Source organism: Littorina saxatilis, linkage group LG3 (assembly GCF_037325665.1).
Source record: "Littorina saxatilis isolate snail1 linkage group LG3, US_GU_Lsax_2.0, whole genome shotgun sequence".
NCBI lineage: Eukaryota > Metazoa > Mollusca > Gastropoda > Littorinimorpha > Littorinidae > Littorina > Littorina saxatilis.
Window position 1 is genome coordinate 52,757,974 of NC_090247.1, and position 18,714 is coordinate 52,776,687.

General features: G+C 42.8%; 1 protein-coding gene across 2 annotated transcripts in view; it reads right to left on the reverse strand.

The window, feature by feature from the left end:
* The window catches only part of LOC138962637 (cytochrome b5 reductase 4-like), a 97,914-nt gene that overhangs the window by 67,291 nt on the left and 11,909 nt on the right, over positions 1-18,714 (reverse strand). For both annotated transcript variants that reach the window (XM_070334536.1, XM_070334535.1), the window contains exon 4: positions 1,738-1,819. In XM_070334536.1, the coding sequence (XP_070190637.1) occupies positions 1,738-1,819 (82 nt within the window). The remainder of the gene's footprint in view (positions 1-1,737; positions 1,820-18,714) is intronic.

An 18,714-nucleotide genomic window follows, 5' to 3' on the forward strand; every position in this document is an offset into this window, starting at 1 on the left:
CTCCACCATAAGCCAAGTGGTCGAGTCTTATACCCCCTTTCCACACAACCGTTCTAGGTCCCGTTCCCGTACCGACCAAGGAACGGTGCGGGCACGGGAGGGATCGGGACAGAACCGCAATGAACGTAACTGATCGTTAACGGAACTGCTTTGAACGGTAGGGTCGGTAGGGACAGCTGAGTTTGGGCTGCATGTTCACATTTTTAGCCGTTCCCCTCCCGATCAGAATGAACGGTAATGGAACCTCAACCCATCGGTAACGGAACGCTTGGATCGTTATAAAAGGAACTTGAAACAACGGTAACGCAACGGTAGCGCTCTCACACACTGAGTTGTCATACCCGCATTCCACACATCCGTTCTAGGTCCCGTTCCCTTACCGACCAAGGACGGCTGCCACTATGGTCAGACGCTGCTGAAAGATGCAAAAAAACGGCCGTTTGCGCAGCGTTCCATTGTTGTGGCAGCATTCCTTGGTTGGTACGGGAACGGGACAAAGAACGGTTGTGTGGAATGGGGGTATAACTTTTGACACCGACAAACTGAAGAATGAACAGATCTATGAGGTAACCGTCTCAATGGTCCAGGCTCAGGAAACAAAGAGTATATGGCCTGGGGCGATTGTAGCTTCCCTTCTTCGTGTCCGATAGACAAGGACAATAAATAGTAGAGCATAGTGCAATTTCATGTTGGCATCTTCTCCACTGAAAGCTATAACCCAAAGACTGAAGACCAAAGTGCTTTACCCCACCTCTGACCCGAATCACCCCCCCCCTCCCCTCACACGTGCACTCAAGTTAACCTCTGCTTTGACCTGTGTGCCAGGAGTCGGATGAGAGAGAGAGAGAGCGAGAGCGAGAGAGAGAGAGAGAGAGACACACACACACACATAGACAGAGACAGACATAGAAAGACAGAAGCGGAGAGACTCAGAGGGAGACACAGACAAAGACATACACAGAGAGAGAGAGAGAGAGAGACAGAGACAGAGACAGAGACAGAGAGACAGACAGAGACAGAGACAGAGAGAGAGAGAGAGAGAGAGAGAGAGAGAGAGAGAGAGAACACCCGTAACTGATCTCGTGAGAACGGTAACAAAACGAGACATGTCACCTCTCCGAATGAATTCCAATAGATGACCGCTCCTGCGGCCATCAATAAGGCTTGTTCTGGAGAATGCAAATGCTCCATATGCCTCTGTGTGTGTGTGTGGCGTGTGTGGCGTGTGTGTGTGTGTGTGTGCGTGTGCGTGCGTGCGTGCGTGCGTGTGGTGTGGTGTGTCTGTGTGTGCCTGCTCGTGTGTGTGTGTCTGTGCATGTGAGTGCGTGTGCGTGCGAGCAACTGCTTTGATAGTTCATTATCATACACTTTCAGTCACGTGCATGACATCGACAATCTTTGACATTTAACGAAACTTCAACACACACGCTGATACAACTACCGTTAGGCACAGCAAAAGGGTCTCTGTGCTGTGCAAGCGTGTTTATGTACTTCTTCTGCGTTAATGTACTGCAACTCCCACGTACACTCGCGTTATGCACGGGAGGAGAGGGGGGGGATGTTAATGTACAATACCGTTCTACTCCCGAAGCCGGCGTACGAGGTAAATAGCGGGCCATTCATAAAGAGCCACACATAGTAAAACACTCCAAACCTTCTCTTTTTTTTGCAGGGGACGCCAGGTTTGGAAGTTAGAAGTCAATACTGACAAACTCGAGCTGCACATGTATTCATTACCTTTGCTGATAGGTGATTCCGCTTCCAGTTTGCCGACGTAACATTTCTCCAGCATAGACTCGGCGTTCACCCACTTGTGAATCTGCAAACATACACATCACACAGAGCAAGGGTTATTCACAATCATTATCAGTTTTTTTCAATTTCTTAACAGTATCCTTTTGACATTGACCGCATGTTTTGTTTTTATCTCGTGGCCGCATGTACGAGTTACCTGCAATATATATACGAATTTCGGAAATAACTCTGTTTAGTTTTTAATTGGCATGGCTGAGTTGAACCCCATTCGAACAAGAAAGGCAAACACTTATGGCTACTAATCAGTGAAGGAGAGCAAACATGGCGGTAGTAAAATTAATAGGAAGGTCCAATGAGCATCCTTTTGAGAAGAAAGGGGCAATTTTAAAGACGAATGACACCGATTAAACAAACCGAGAAGTCTCTTCATGACCCTCCCTTCCAAACTAAAACATCTGACGTCAAAAGGGAAACAAAGATCGAGAAGACGTCATACTGCGAATAAGGGCGTCTCTCGGAAATCCTCGGATCCGAGGAGAATTCCCATGCCTGATAATTTAAATAACCGATAAATCATCTTCATAAGCAAATGAAGGGACCACACAAAAGCAAATAATTATACAGCGTAACATACTAACTAACATGTTTTCTCAAAAGCCATCAGAACATCTGTTACATTAATTTTAAATCTGCTTCTGATGGAGTAGGGGAAGGGCTCCTAAAATGGACCACTTTTTGTTTCATGCTGATAACTAGCTTGTTTTCTTGCGAAGAAGTTTCATTTTGTGTTTGGTAGTCCTTCCCTTTTGGGTTAACCGTTGGGCCTAATTAAAGTGAATTAGCTTTGATAAACATTCAGCAAAATTTAAATGCAGAAAAAAATCACAAATGGTCCATATTAGGAGCGTGGGCGCCCAATATGGACCAGTGAAGAGGCCTTCACGAACCACTGTAAAAAGACCCCTATACTTCGAAATAACATGATACAACTTAGTGTGCAAGTCAGACTAATTAAAATATGCTTCAGATTTATCTGTTTCGGGTTGATGAGAGCATTATTTGAAGCACACCAGGAAACTAAAGAAGCTTTAATATAAAAAAAACAGAGTGAAAATAAGTGAAATGAACGAAAAGAAGACTATTTGATTTTTTGGGGGGGGGGTTGAAATCTCGAGGGCTAGTGATAGGTTATGTTCAGCAAGCTTCTTAATGAATTAATAAAAAAAAAACTTTAGCTTTTATTTTCTTCGATTTGTTGAAGGTGGTCCATATTAGGCAACACACACGTACTTTGAGATTTTGCTTTTATTTTTGTTTGCAGTAGAAACTCGGGGTCAACACTGCTAAAATGTAACAAATACGGTCTTAGCTGTCATATATATTAGCAATTTTTGTGTGATAACAGCCTTGGCTGTGGGACAGAAACGAGTCAGTTTCATGCGACAATCTTAGAGTGAACGCTGCCAAAAGTGAGAGAGAAAAAAACAAGTCGCGTAAGGCGAAAATACAACATTTAGTCAAGCTGTCGAACTCACAGAATGAAACTGAACGCAATGCAATTTTTCAGCAAGACCGTATACTCGTAGCATCGTCAGTCCACCGCTCGTGACAAAGGCAGTGAAATTGACAAGAAGAGCGGGGTAGTAGTTGCGCTGAGAAGGATAGCACGCTTTTCTGTACCTCTCTTCGTTTTAACTTTCTGAGCGTGTTTTTAATCCAAACATATCATATCTATATGTTTTTGGAATCAGGAACCGAAAAGGAATAAGATGAAAGTGTTTTTAAATCGATTTCGGAAATTTGATTTTGATAATAATTTTTATATGTTTAATTTTCAGACCTTGTTTTTAATCCGAATATAACATATTTATATGTTTTTGGAATCAGAAAATGATGAAGAATAAGATCAATGTAAATTTGGATCGTTTTATAAAAAAAATAATTTTAATTACAATTTTCAGATTTTTAATGACCAAAGTCATTAATTAATTTTTAAGCCACCAAGCTGAAATGCAATACCAAACCCCGGCCTTCGTCGAAGATTGCTTGGCCAAAATTTCAATCAATTTGATTGAAAAATGAGGGTGTGACAGTGCCGCCTCAACTTTTAAAAAAAGCCGGATATGACGTCATCAAAGACATTTATCGAAAAAATGAAAAAAACGTCCGGGGATGTCATACCCAGGAACTCTCATGTCAAATTTCATAAAGATCGGTCCAGTAGTTTACTCTCAATCGCTCTACACACACACACGCACACACACACATACACCACACCCTCGTCTCGATTCCCCCCTCTACGTTAAAACATTTAGTCAAAACTTGACTAAATGTAAAAAGCCTAACGGTTTTGAGGTTTGTGTTTCTGCAACTGTTTTGACATGTGCAACTTATTCAGAGAGGGTTAATACAGCGATTGAAATTGTTTTGAGCGCCGTTAATTAGTCAAATCTGGAGGGGGTCCATATTAGGAGCCCTTCCCTTACGCTTCTGGAGTTCATGTTCAAGGCAGCTGTCACCGATTCATTGTTACTCAGTAAGTACAATAACAAGTTCGAATATATTGGCTCAGTTTTTTGCAATTTCACCTCATATTATGTGAGTTTGAGTTGAGGTGTCACATCTCGATTAACACGTTTTCCCCGACAATTCAAAATAGTATCAAGAATCAATCACTGGTCCCGACGACAATTCAAAATAATAACAAGTATCGATCACTGGTCCAGAGACTTTCAAACGCTGCAGTAGCCCTATTAGAACAGCAACACTGACTGCAACTCGTCCCACTGTTCACATGTTCAATACATTATGCACGTGTTTTGGAGGAGATTCCACATTCGATGACAGCTCTGGCAACAGAATCGGAAGATCATAAAATATGAATAAAATGGGTTATACAGGCTTCTGAAAGCTGTCATCGACAAGCAATATCCGTGAGAGAGGGATTTGCTTGTCCGGGCAGATTTATTTTAGATCTAGGCAGAGTTTGTTTTTGTGGTTTTGTTTTGTTTTTAACTACGCACCCTGTGTCTGACGTGTCTGCGCGTGGAGGGGTTTTGCAGCCAGGGCAGTGAAGATAAAGAGGGAAAATGTTCTCTGCTCGCGCGGCAGCAAGCAGGATGGCTCTGAACTATACGGGGAAAGTGTAATGCGAACTGAATTTTGGCTAATAAGATGTCTTATGGTTTTTATTTGCGTGTCGAGAAGGCGATAGAAGAGAGAAGGGGATTAGGGGGGTTATTTTTCCTTTGTTTTGCCAAGCGTAATTCGCCATACCCCGCACTTTGGGTCAAATAAACTCTTATGTAAGGCTTCACCAAGTTTCACATGCAAGACGATTTTTCTCAAACATGTTTTTCAAATACCGTTTCGACGTTCTGTACGACAGTGACAAGACATGTGATAATTCTGTGATTACCACAATAGCAGTAGGTAACAATTATGTCGGGCAGACCGCGGTCTGAATGGCTACTTCTTATTTGTTGACCACCTGCGTCCCATAACGTGTTAGCACTAATATCAGTACAACAACAAACTCACACACACACACACACACACACACACACACACACACACACACACACACACACTTGCGAATCATAGACACGTTGTTGATGATTGTGTGAAGTGGTAGGTAGTGAAGTGGTTCCCACAGCTAGTAAATGACCCCCCGCGGGTTAGGGGGAAGAATTTACCCGATGCTCCCCAGCATGTCGTAAGAGGCGACTAACGGATTCTGTTTCTCCTTTTACCCTTGTTAAGTGTTTCTTGTATAGAATAGAGTCAATGTTTGTAAAGATTTTAGTCAAGCAGTATGTAAGAAATGTTAAGTCCTTTGTACTGGAAACTTGCATTCTCCCAGTATGGTAATATATTGTACTACGTTGCAAGCCCCTGGAGCAATTTTTTGATTAGTGCTTTTGTGAACAAGAAACAATTGACAAGTGGCTCTATCCCATCTCCCCCCTTTCCCCGTCGCGATATAACCTTCGTGGTTGAAAACGACGTTAAACACCAAATAAAGAAAGAAAGCTAGTAAATGAAAATGTTGTACAGTTGTAGTCCAACCTGTCTACAACGGCATCCCAAGATTCCGATCAAACGTGGTAAGTACAGACAGGCAGTCGTTATGGAAAGGTGAACTAAAGATTAAAAGACTCGTCGGGGATCCTTAGGCATGGTCGTTGTGGGCATGTGGCCGCCAGCATGAGGTGGTCGCCACGGCAGGTTCGACTGTAAATGGCCGTTAGCACATAAGAAAGGCCGAGGTCCCAAGACCACCTTCTACCCCACACTTGTCCTTAAAAGGCTAACAAATTGCCTGTGGGAATAATATTCCTTTCATCAAGGCCACCTTCGTAGGTACACAAACGTTTCGAATTCGACCACGCTGTACTTTTGCGCCTTGGTGACTGAGTGACGTTAATGCATGTTACGGTATTATTTGTATTCCTGTAATGGTGTGATCGTGTGCACAGTAGTGTAAATGGGGACCTCTCGCCTACATATCAGCTGTGTCTCAGAAATAACTAACCGTTAGATTCAATGATAGTTTGTGCTTCGGAATAAAAGTACAAACGACAAGACGCAACACACACACACACCCACGCACGCACACACACCCACACACACACATCCACACACACCCACCCACATACACCCACACACACACACCCACACACACACACACACACACACACACACACACACATTATTATTAGGGTTTTTTAAAATAAAAGAAAAAAGCCTTGGAATGCAAACAACAACACAACACACTAAACAGAATCGGTAATAGATAGAATGAACAAAACTTCATTTCATAATTATGATAGAGGACTGGAAGGTGTGCGGGGGAGCGGACCTGAGGAGGAAGGTCAGTGTGGATGGGAAACGTAAGTAATAATTCCAGGTATGGGAATTCCAAAATATAAAAAAAATCTGAAAATAGGCCGAGGTCCAGGGGCCGCCTGGGGGGGGGGGGGACCAGGGGGGCAAACAAATCTTAGCATTTTAGACCAATATTTTGATAGTTCTCGTGTAAGCAAATAATGGATAGAGAGACAATAGTATACATATAATTTAATTTACCTTTTTTTTTTGCCGCGAACATTTTGTTTTCTCCGCTGAAACGTAATTTCCTTTTCGCGGAAATCCGCGATTTCGCGGACAATTCCCATGCTGAATACACAAGTAGACAAATTCTTTCCCCGCCCCCGCTTCACGTCCCTGGGCATAGGGTAAGAGCGGTAGGGGTGGGTGGCCGTGGGGGATGGGATGGTAAGTAATAATCTTTTATTTAGACATTTCCACGCTCAGAAGAATCCGCTCTCTGGGACACAGACCCCGAAGGACGCACACAAAAATAAGAAGAAAAAAAAGAAGAAAAAAAAAAGAGACGCAAGCTTGCGTGAAACCCAAAGCGATTAGCACGCACACAGTGAGATATTCCTCCGTCCCTCCTCTGTCCCGCAACTCGCATCATACTACCCCACCCACCTCCTCCTTCCGCAGACCCCCTCCCCACCCACTCGCCCACCCTTCCACCCCCACCCCAGCCCAACCCTCCAGCTCTGCCTGGTGGTAATAGACTATTGATCAAATGACAGCTCATCTAAGAGTTAAGTGCTTCCACTTAGCACGTATGGAGGCTCATGACACAGAGGCACGAGCCTAAACAAGACTCGCCTGTAGACACGCATATATATATGTCTCGCAATGGTGTCTGCAGGTTGTCCTTACCCTGAGACTGAGGAAGTTTTGGTGGTGAGGGAATTAGTGATAGTCTTCTTCTTCTTCTTCGTCGTCGTCGTTCATGGGCTGAAACTCTCACGTTCACTCATCATTTTGCACGAGCGGATTTTTACGCGTATAACCGTTTTTACCCCGCCATTCAGGCAGCATACGTTGATTTCAGGGGAGGCATTTTGGGTATTTTCTATAACCCACCGAACTCTAACATGGATTACAGGATCTTACAGGATATTTTCCGTGCGCACTTGGTCTTGTGCTTGCGTGTACACACGAAGGGGGATAAGGCACTACCAGGTCTGCCCATCAGTTGACCTGGGAGATCGGAAAAATCTCCACCCTTAACCTACCAGGCGGCCGCGGCCGGGATTTGAACTCACGACATTCCGATTAGGAGGCCGATGTCTTACCACCCCGCCACTGCGCCCGTTAGTGATACAATGCCCCCCCCCCCTTCCGCCCCATATTCACCATCCCCATCTTTCTGATATATTTAAGACTCTGAGAACATTCGGGCTGCAAAGACACAGACTTTAGAGTCTAAAAGCAGGGGGAAATTAAACAACTTTGCACAGAGAAAATACCAAAATACTGAGGTTCTAAGAAAAAACAGTCTTACAACTTGCAACAGGGATTCCACTGTGTTCTATAAAAGTGCATGATTGAGGTTAATCACAGTGGCGCTGTCAACAAGTAACAAAACAAATGGAAATACCAGAGAGAAAAAGGTGAAAGGATAATTGTATTAGCCTGAAATTTCCGGTCATGGGGGTTTGGGGGAAAGGCAACATAATAATTCCTTCAACGTAATTGGTCGAAATCTGTTTTCTGTAGCTTTGTGAACAACAATTAAACAAATACACCGAGAGGAAAACCATAGAGCAGTGAAAAAATACCCAAACCAGCACACAAAACTCGATAAAGCAAATTTGCAAGAAACGAAAAATCTGTCGGGGGGAAAAAGACGTAACCATAAAGAACATCTCCAAACCAAAAGTGCAAGGCAAGAGAATCTGCTAACTGTCAAACAAATCTGGGACAAGAAGAAAAATCCAATGAAATTCTCGCCTCGCATTACCTCGAGCCTCCTGTCACTCTCTACAATTTCATCAGCTTCTTCGTTTTACTTTCCATTTATATTTTTATAATGTCGTTCAGCTCCTATTATTTGAATTTATTTCTACATGCAGGACACCTGAATACTACCCTCCAAAAATCCATATACTGCCATTAAATTCTCGAGCACCTGTCACTGGCTACAATTTCATCTTCTTCTTTTTATTTTTTATTTATATTGTTAGAATAACGTTTAATTCTTCTTACTTCGGTTTATTTCTTGAGGCAGCCCCCCCCCTCCCCCACAAATCCCCCCTCCCCCTTATGGTTAAAGACTGTGTATGACTGTGGAATGTACGCAGTCGATAAATACTTTTTTCTCGGTCGCGCGCGCATAAACACCCACACACACACGCACACACACGCACACACACACACACACACACACACACACACACACACACACACACACACACACACACTACTGGTTCCATCTGTTTTAAAACTTATCTTCACCCTACCTGCTTGCCGCGATCAAACTTCCCCAATAAGTAAACGCTAATCTTACTCTTCCACTTCGTAGACCACATTTGCATACGAGAACCAAAACTTACATTTCCGCGAAGTTCTGCTAGACTAGTGCAGATTTATTGTCGCTTAAATCAAGTCTGGTTGTCCCGAATATACGGGGGTGTATTGTAAATTATATAAACGGAATCGTTCATTATAATACGTTTGACGAAAGGCGGTTGATGTAGAACAAATAAACCGAAACATACGTCATTCAACACAGCTGTACAGACACGGTCTTCACGTGCTTTCATTGTCAATACAGTTACGCACGATGCAAATCTGGAACCAGCTCAGTGCGCCATTTCCCCGTATCGGCAATGGGAGAAGGAATCCAAACTTTAGCTTGTCGAAAACAAATTAGCAAAAGCCCTTAAAGCACTTCCTTCATTAAAATGTGATTGCCAACAAAGCTGAGCTGATTGATTTAAAGTGGCCTAAATCCAAATCGGATGTCTTCATTGCAAAAACAACAAATCTTCTATTCTCATCAAGATCGAAGGTTCATTTCCATGTTGCACTGACGACATAGCGACAGAGTACAAAACTCAGGAAGTAGGCGTACTTTTAAGGGAACAATTATCCGGTTTAAACGTGCCTGGTTGAGGTTAATGAGGCGTTGTCAACAAGTAACAAAACGAATGGAAATACCAGTTAGAAAAGGGTGAATAAGACGAAAGGATAATTGTATTAAGCTGAAATTTCCGGTCATGTGGGTTTGGGGGAAAGGCGACATAGTTATTCCTTCAACGTAATTGGTCGAATTCTGTTTTCTGTAACTTTGTGAACAAGAATCAAACAAATATGCTGGAAAGAAAAATAAAGAGCATAGCAAAAATCTCCAAACCAGCACTCAAAAATCGATAAAGCAAATGTGCAAGAAACGACAAATCTAACGGGAAAAGTAACAATAAAGAAAATCTCCAAGCCAAAAGTTCAAGGATTAGGAAAGAGAATCTCCTGTCAAACAGAACTGGGGCAAGAAGAAAAATCAAATTAAATTCTCGCTTCACATTACCTTGAGCCTCCTGTCACTGTCTACAATTTCATCAGCTTCTTCTTTTTACTTTTCATATATAATTTATAATGTCGTTCAGTTCCTCTTATTTGAATTTATTTCTTCAAGTGGCCTAAAACCAAATCGGATGTCTTCATCGCAAAAACAACAAATCTTCTATTCTCATCAAGATCGAAGGTTCATTTCCATGTTGCACTTATACAATTATCCTTCCGTCTTATTCACCTTTTTCTAACTGGTATTTCCATTCGTTTTGTTACTTTTTGACAACGCCTCATTAACTTCAACCAGGCAGATTCTACTCCCTAAAAACCCATAATTATTATATACTAGCAGTTAAGCCCGGCTTCGCCCGGGAGTAAGCGGAGCCCTGTAGCAATTTAAGACGCTCGCTATCCCATTATCATTAGCTTTACCTCCTTTGTTTGGATACAAAAAAAGAGTTATCTCCCTTACCTTCTAGAAATTTCCGGAACTGTCCAGTTAATTTTTCTTTCTTCATTTCTTCCCCTCATAGGAGCAATAGCGAGTCTCTAATATCACTGGCATGATGTGCTTGCTACAGGTGAACAGTAGGCACTGAACTGGTCTTGCACCATATAGGCTGTATTCAATAAATGGGAGGTCCATAATCTGAGAAAGGAAACAATGAATCAAGAAACTAAAACCCAGGTGCACATCTGCGGCACCTATGGAGTGTACGTGCACACTATCTTGTTCCTGCCTCTTGCCATCTCAGAGGTATGGCGACCACAGACAAAAAAGAGTTATCTCCCTTACCTTCTAGAAATTTCCGGAACTGTCCAGTTAATTTTTCATTCTTCATTTCTTCCCCTCATAGGAGCAATAGCAAGTCTCTAATATCACTGGCATGATGTGCTTGCTACAGGTGAACAGTTATCTCCCTTACCTTCTAGAAATTTCCGGAACTGTCCAGTTAATTTTTCATTCTTCATTTCTTCCCCTCATAGGAGCAATAGCAAGTCTCTAATATCACTGGCATGATGTGCTTGCTACAGGTGAACAGTAGGCACTGAACTGGTCTTCAATAAATGGGAGGTCCATAATCTGAGAAAGGAAACAATGAATCAAGAAACTAAAACCCAGGTGCACATCTGCGGCACCTAGGGAGTGTACGTGCACACTATCTTGTTCCTGCCTCTTGCCATCTCAGAGGTATGGCGACCACAGACAAAAAAGAGTTATCTCCCTTACCTTCTAGAAATTTCCGGAACTGTCCAGTTAATTTTTCATTCTTCATTTCTTCCCCTCATAGGAGCAACAGCGAGTCTCTAATATCACTGGCATGATGTGCTTGCTACAGGTGAACAGTAGGCACTGAACTGGTCTTGCACCATATAGGCTGTATTCAATAAATGGGAGGTCCATAATCTGAGAAAGGAAACAATGAATCAAGAAACTAAAACCCAGGTGCACATCTGCGGCACCTAGGGAGTGTACGTGCACACTATCTTGTTCCTGCCTCTTGCCATCTCAGAGGTATGGCGACCACAGACAGACAGACAGACAGACAGACACTCTCTTTTATTATATGTACTGCTTGCTACAGGTGAACAGTTATCTCCCTTACCTTCTAGAAATTTCCGGAACTGTCCAGTTAATTTTTCATTCTTCATTTCTTCCCCTCATAGGAGCAACAGCGAGTCTCTAATATCACTGACATGATGTGCTTGCTACAGGTGAACAGTAGGCACTGAACTGGTCTTGCACCATATAGGCTGTATTCAATAAATGGGAGGTCCATAATCTGAGAAAGGAAACAGTGAATCAAGAAACTAAAACCCAGGTGCACATCTGCGGCACCTAGGGAGTGTACGTGCACACTATCTTGTTCCTGCCTCTTGCCATCTCAGAGGTATGGCGACCACAGACACACAGACACACAGACAGACACTCTCTTTTATTATATGTACTCTCCCTTACCTTCTAGAAATTTCCGGAACTGTCCAGTTAATTTTTCATTCTTCATTTCTTCCCCTCATAGGAGCAATAGCAAGTCTCTAATATCACTGGCATGATGTGCTTGCTACAGGTGAACAGTTATCTCCCTTACCTTCTAGAAATTTCCGGAACTGTCCAGTTAATTTTTCATTCTTCATTTCTTCCCCTCATAGGAGCAACAGCGAGTCTCTAATATCACTGGCATGATGTGCTTGCTACAGGTGAACAGTAGGCACTGAACTGGTCTTGCACCATATAGGCTGTATTCAATAAATGGGAGGTCCATATTCTGAGAAAGGAAACAGTGAATCAAGAAACTAAAACCCAGGTGCACATCTGCGGCACCTAGGGAGTGTACGTGCACACTATCTTGTTCCTGCCTCTTGCCATCTCAGAGGTATGGCGACCACAGACAGACACACAGACACACAGACACACAGACAGACACTCTCTTTTATTATATGTATTTCTTCCCCTCATAGGAGCAACAGCGAGTCTCTAATATCACTGGCATGATGTGCTTGCTACAGGTGAACAGTAGGCACTGAACTGGTCTTGCACCATATAGGCTGTATTCAATAAATGGGAGGTCCATATTCTGAGAAAGGAAACAGTGAATCAAGAAACTAAAACCCAGGTGCACATCTGCGGCACCTAGGGAGTGTACGTGCACACTATCTTGTTCCTGCCTCTTGCCATCTCAGAGGTATGGCGACCACAGACAGACACACAGACACACAGACACACAGACAGACACTCTCTTTTATTATATGTATAGATATACTGCCATTAAATTCTCGCGCACTTGTCACTGTCTACAACTTCATCTTCTTGTTTGTATTTTAGTAATTTATTTTTATTGTGAGAATTCAATGTCGCTCAATTCTTCTTGCTTCGGTTTATTTCTTTAAAAGATTTTTTTTCAAACAACCTTCCTCCTTATGGTTAAATACAGTTGACGACAGGCGGTTTATGTAGGGAAAACAAACAAACTTCAATCAACATAGCTGTACAGACACGGTCTTCGCCTGCTTTCCATTACAATGCAACTGCGCAACTAGCTGTGTCATCTGCCCCTTACTAGCAATGGGAGAAGGAATCCAAATGTTATAGCTTGCCGAAAACAAATTAGCTAAAGCCCTTAAAGCACTTCCTTCATTAAAATGTAATTGCCAACAAAGTCGAGCTAACTGATTTAAAGTGGCCTGAAGCCAAATCGAATGTCTTCATCGCGAAAAACAACAAATCTTCTATTCTCATCAACATCGAAGGTTTATTTCCATGTTGTACTGACGACATAGTGATAGAGAACTAAACTCAGGATGTAGGCGTACTTCAAAGGGAAACATTATCCGGTTTACATTTTGCCAGTAGACGAATTCCGAAATTAACTCTGTCGGGTTGGTGTGAGTTGTGAAAGAGTGAATACCCTTGCTTTTACTAGGACAAACATTTGAGGGGCCAATCACAAGCGAGGGATGTGTCTTAAACACGGGGACAGGAGCACGTGTGAATATATTTGTCCGAGAAAAAGCAAGTGTAGTCACTCTTTCACAGCAGAGGTAAGAACACCAAGAAGGTTTTCACATTCTGTGTTTCAACTTGAAATTTTTCAGAAGCAGACATCCATTTGCAATCCATCATTCGTTTCAAACTTTCAAAACTACCCAAAGAGCCATCAAGAAAAGTCTAGCAGATAAACACCCCCCCCCCCCCCCCCCGAACGCACACCTCCTCCTAACACATTCTCAGCGCATCCAGTGTCTCACACAGACAGACACACACACACACAGCTCAGCGGTTTGGTCATCCAGTGTAACACACACACACACACACACACGCACACACATACACACACACACACACACACACAGCGCTTTGGTCATCTAGTGGAACACACACACACACACACACACAGCGCTTTGGTCATCCAGTGGAACACACACACACACACACACACACACACACGATGCTTCTTCTGGTGATCATCAGCAGCAGACGTCCCATTGATCCAGATTAGAACCCAGGGTCGAGTGATCCCGCCAAGCAACACAATTTCGTCTTTTTACTTGCCCTCTATCAAAGACAGAATCAAAGTTCCATCCCAGAAATTGGGATCAAAGATCAATGCCTTTTCCAGTCTGTCTTCCGCCTCGCCATTAATTTTTTCGTTTCATGCTTGAAGTGCGCATGCTTCTGAAGATATGGACACACATGGGAACAGTAGCATCTGTGCAGAATTCTTCCAGTGGTGTGTTTCTTTGAAGGTGATGTTCATTGCAAAGTGAACGAGGAAAGACACGCAAATATGACCAAAGGCTGATATATAAAAGGGCGCTGAATTTAATTTTGTTTTGGTGGATCGACTAGTTCGTTTATAGACAAAAACACACAATGTGTGGTAGGCATGTTTAAATAGTAAGCATGTGCAACAATGCCTAATGACACAAAGTCATACTATTTTAAGGGAAATAGAGCAAAACGTGACTGAATTATGGACATTTACACACGACGTATGGGAAAGGTTCTTTTGTTATCAGTTAAAGTTTTAAAGCTCGTCGTTCCTTAATTCTATCGCACTTGCATTAGGAACGATTCAAGTTTGACCAGTCCTAAAATACTGTCTATTCTAATTTCTGTCATAACATGCACAAATAAAAGCCTAGATTGTACCTATGTTTCAAGTGACAAACTTGTCTTGTTTGCACACCTACACCATTTTTTTTTACGATTAGTCGACGATTTAGCGCGGTCAGCATTGTTTTGTTTGCCAAAATAAACGTTCCAAAATGAAAGCTTTTGGTCCAATTTAGAACGCAAGGGTATTCTTGTTTCACATTGTTGTCCGGATTCAATGGTTATTACTCAACGTTCTCCAAAGATTCCATACTTAGTTTCTACGGTTATTCTTATTTTTCTGCTGTTCGGTTTGTTGTCTCTCGTGCTGCTGCTGTTGTTGTTGTTCATGTAAGATCGTTACAAGACCACGTAGACCATGTCAGAGAGAGAGAGAGACAGAAACAGAGGCAGAGACAGAGAGAGAGACAGAGAGAGACCGAGACAGATACACAGAGAGAAAGAGGACCTGGACATTTAATTAAAAGAGCATGAGAACCCAAAACACAACTCCCAACCAAGATGATCTATCAAAGCTTAAAGAAAACATTGAAAAATGACAAAAAAGGCTCTTTGATTCCAGAAACGCGAGAGACAGGCGCACGAAGGCTGACAGAAAGGAAGAAACATGGCGTAAAAACACTACAGAGGTTCCGGGCTTTTCCGCTTGGTTAAACATTAGGTCCAACAATCAACACACTGACAGACACGCAGACTCAAAGACACCCGCGCGCGGACGCCCGCACATGCACATACACCCACACACCATATTATATATCACACAGATCTCGTAAAACCTAGAGTCAAACGGTTGAGTAGCGCTCGCGGGAGGCGGGAACAGGCTGAAGGTTGCATGGCTGACAGACTGGTGGCACTGGGGAAAAAATGGGATCAAAACACCACACAGCACTGGTTTGTTTGTTTGTTTGTTTGCTTAACGCCCAGCCGACCACGAAGAGCCATATCAGGGCGGTGCTGCTTTGACATATAACGTGCGCCACACACAAGACAGAAGTTGCTAAAGGCATCTCGTGGCAGGAAATTGCTTTTCTGGGACAGTATACCCATAACACATCGTGGTCAAGAAAAGTGTACTATGATTATGAAGTGATCTTTCCATCAAAAGAAAGACTAAGTGAACCGGAGTGTCTTAACAAAAACAAGTCGCGTAAGGCGAAATTGCTACATTTAGTCAAGCTGTGGAACTCACAGAATGAAACTGAACGTAGTCCGCCGCTAGTGCAAAAGGCAGTGAAAGTGACGAGCCTGTTTGGCGCGGTAGCGGTTGCGCTGTGCTTCATAGCACGCTTTACTGTACCTCTCTTCGTTTTAACTTTCTGAGCGTGTTTTTAATCCAAACATATCATATCTATATGTTTTTGGAATCAGGAACCGACAAGGAATAAGATGAAATAGTTTTTCAAACGATTTCGGAAATTTAATTTTAATCATAATTTTTATATTTTTAATTTTCAGAGCTTGTTTTTAATCCGAATATAACATATTTATATGTTTTTGGAATCAGAAAATGATGAAGAATAAAATAAAAGTAATTTTGGATCGTTTTATAAAAAAATAATTTTAATTACAATTTTCAGATTTTTAATGACCAAAGTCATTAATTAATTTGTAAGCCTCCATGCTGAAATGCAATACCGAAGTCCGGCCTTCGTCGAAGATTGCTTGGCCAAAATTTCAATCAATTTGATTGAAAATTGAGGGTGTGACAGTGCCGCCTCAACTTTTACAAAAAGCCGGATATGACGCCATCAAAGACATTTATCGAAAAAATGACACAAACAAGTCTGGGGATATCATACCCAGGAACTCTCATGTCAAATTTCATAAAGATCGGTCCAGTAGTTTACTCTGAATCGCTCTACACACACACACGCACAGACAGACACCCACACACACAGACACACATACACCACGACCCTCGTCTCGATTCCCCCTCTATGTTAAAACATTTAATCGAAACTTGACAAAATGTAAAAAGACAGAAAAACAACTTACAAATACATGAAGTTTTTCAAAAGCTTCATGAAAAAGGCTGTGATCTTCTGTCACCTAAAACATGCAGCCAAAAACAAAAACAAAATATAATATAAAAAACACACTTTCCCCTCCCTAAGGATCTATAAGAACCTTGGGACAAATGATCCAGAAGAAAAGAAGGAACACTTTGAGTCGAGTTGAACAAAGAAGGCGGACAGGATGAAGGTTGTACCGGGGGTGACAGATCGGAGGTAACATGGCGTAAAAACACCACTACACAGCTCTGGGCTTCTTTGCCCAATAGAACAAGGGGTTCAACAGCCCCCCCCCACGGCAATTTTGGGGGGCAGGAAATTGCTTTTCAGGGACAGTATACGCATAACAAACTGTGGTCAAGAAAGGTGTACTGTGAAGTGTCCTTAACATCTAAAGGAATTGAGACAAAGATAACCAGGGTGTCTACAAATTCCACTATGTGGCTGTGCTGCCTTTAAAAAAAGCTTTTCCCCAATCGGAGAAAAACGAATTATACCTGAATCAAGTTCCCCAAGACATTCCCCGAGGAGGGCTCACTCCAAAACCAAAAACACATCCTCCCCCGCCGCCCCTGTCCACCTCCACCCCCACAAAAGTTCGGACAAAAGTTATAAGGCTTTTCTTTGATCCCAGTACCGCAAGGGAGGCAGGCCAAGGATAAACCTAATTGCAAAACTGACAGAATAATAATAATAATAATAATCATAATAATACGAGAATTTATAACGCGCACATATCTCACCACAAGGCGACTCAAGGCGCACAGAATGGAAGGAAAAGGGTGTAAAAACACCACACAACCCAACCCTTGACTTTTCTGCCAGGTAGAATTCAGGGTCCAAAAAACACCTGACCTCCAACAAAGGGATCTATCAGAACTTATTGGCACAAACTGTTCAGAAAAAAACAGACAAGCCTTTTCTTTGATACCAGAACCTGGTTGCAAGACAGACGGAATGGACGGGAAATGGTGTTAAAATCACCACACAGCCCTGGGTTTTCTGCCAAAGTCCAAAAACAACTCCATCCATAAAAATGGATCTATCAGAAGTTATTGGTAAAAACTGTTTAGACAAAAAAAAAAATGGCATGGCTTTTTCTTTGATCCCCGTAACACTAGGGAGGCGGGCGCGAGTCCGAAGGTTGCCAGGTTGACAGATGGGAAAGAAAATGGTGTAGAAAGACCACATAGCCCTGTGTTTTCTGCCAGGTACGTAGAACCCAAGGTCCAAAAATACCCCCATCCCTAAAAAGGGATCTATCAGAACTGTTCAGAAAAAAATTGACAAGGCTTTTCTTTGATCCCAGATCCGTTATGGAGGCGTGCACAAGATGAAGGTTGCAACAGAAAGACTTGACAGATTGGAAGGAAAGTGGCGTAAAAACACCAGCACACAGCTCCGGGCAGGCTGTTCTGCCAGCTAGCCCGAGAGGAGGAAATGAGGGCATGGGCTGTGGGCGAGCCGGCAAATAAGGCTCGGAAGACGGGCGGGTGAGCACAGTTCCATCAAATTCATATTGATCGCTGACAAGCGGTGTTCGGGGCAGAAGCCAGCATCGGCCCATATCCGCCTCGCCACCACTGTAGTGGCCTGAAACAGCCCGGAGTGGTCGTTTGGGGGAGTAGGCCACAGTGCCCTAGTATGGTTTTGATTTTGGGCAGTACAGTAGAACCCCCTTCTACTTAGGGGTCGTAACAGAGGGGTTCCCCTGTAGAACCCAACAGCAAACACACACACACACACACAAATCCCTGCACTACAGTCTAGGCCAGCACGAATGAAGGTTGAGTTTGAGCACTATACAGCCCCGCTTCAGCTATTGCAGAAAGTTCACTGCTTCATATGAGCCGCCCCCCTGAAGCCACAGCAAAAACTTCATGAATACATTTTTAAATGCCTAGGCAAAATCTGATTAAAAAAAAAAGCCCCCAAAAAGCATGGAGATCTCCAAGA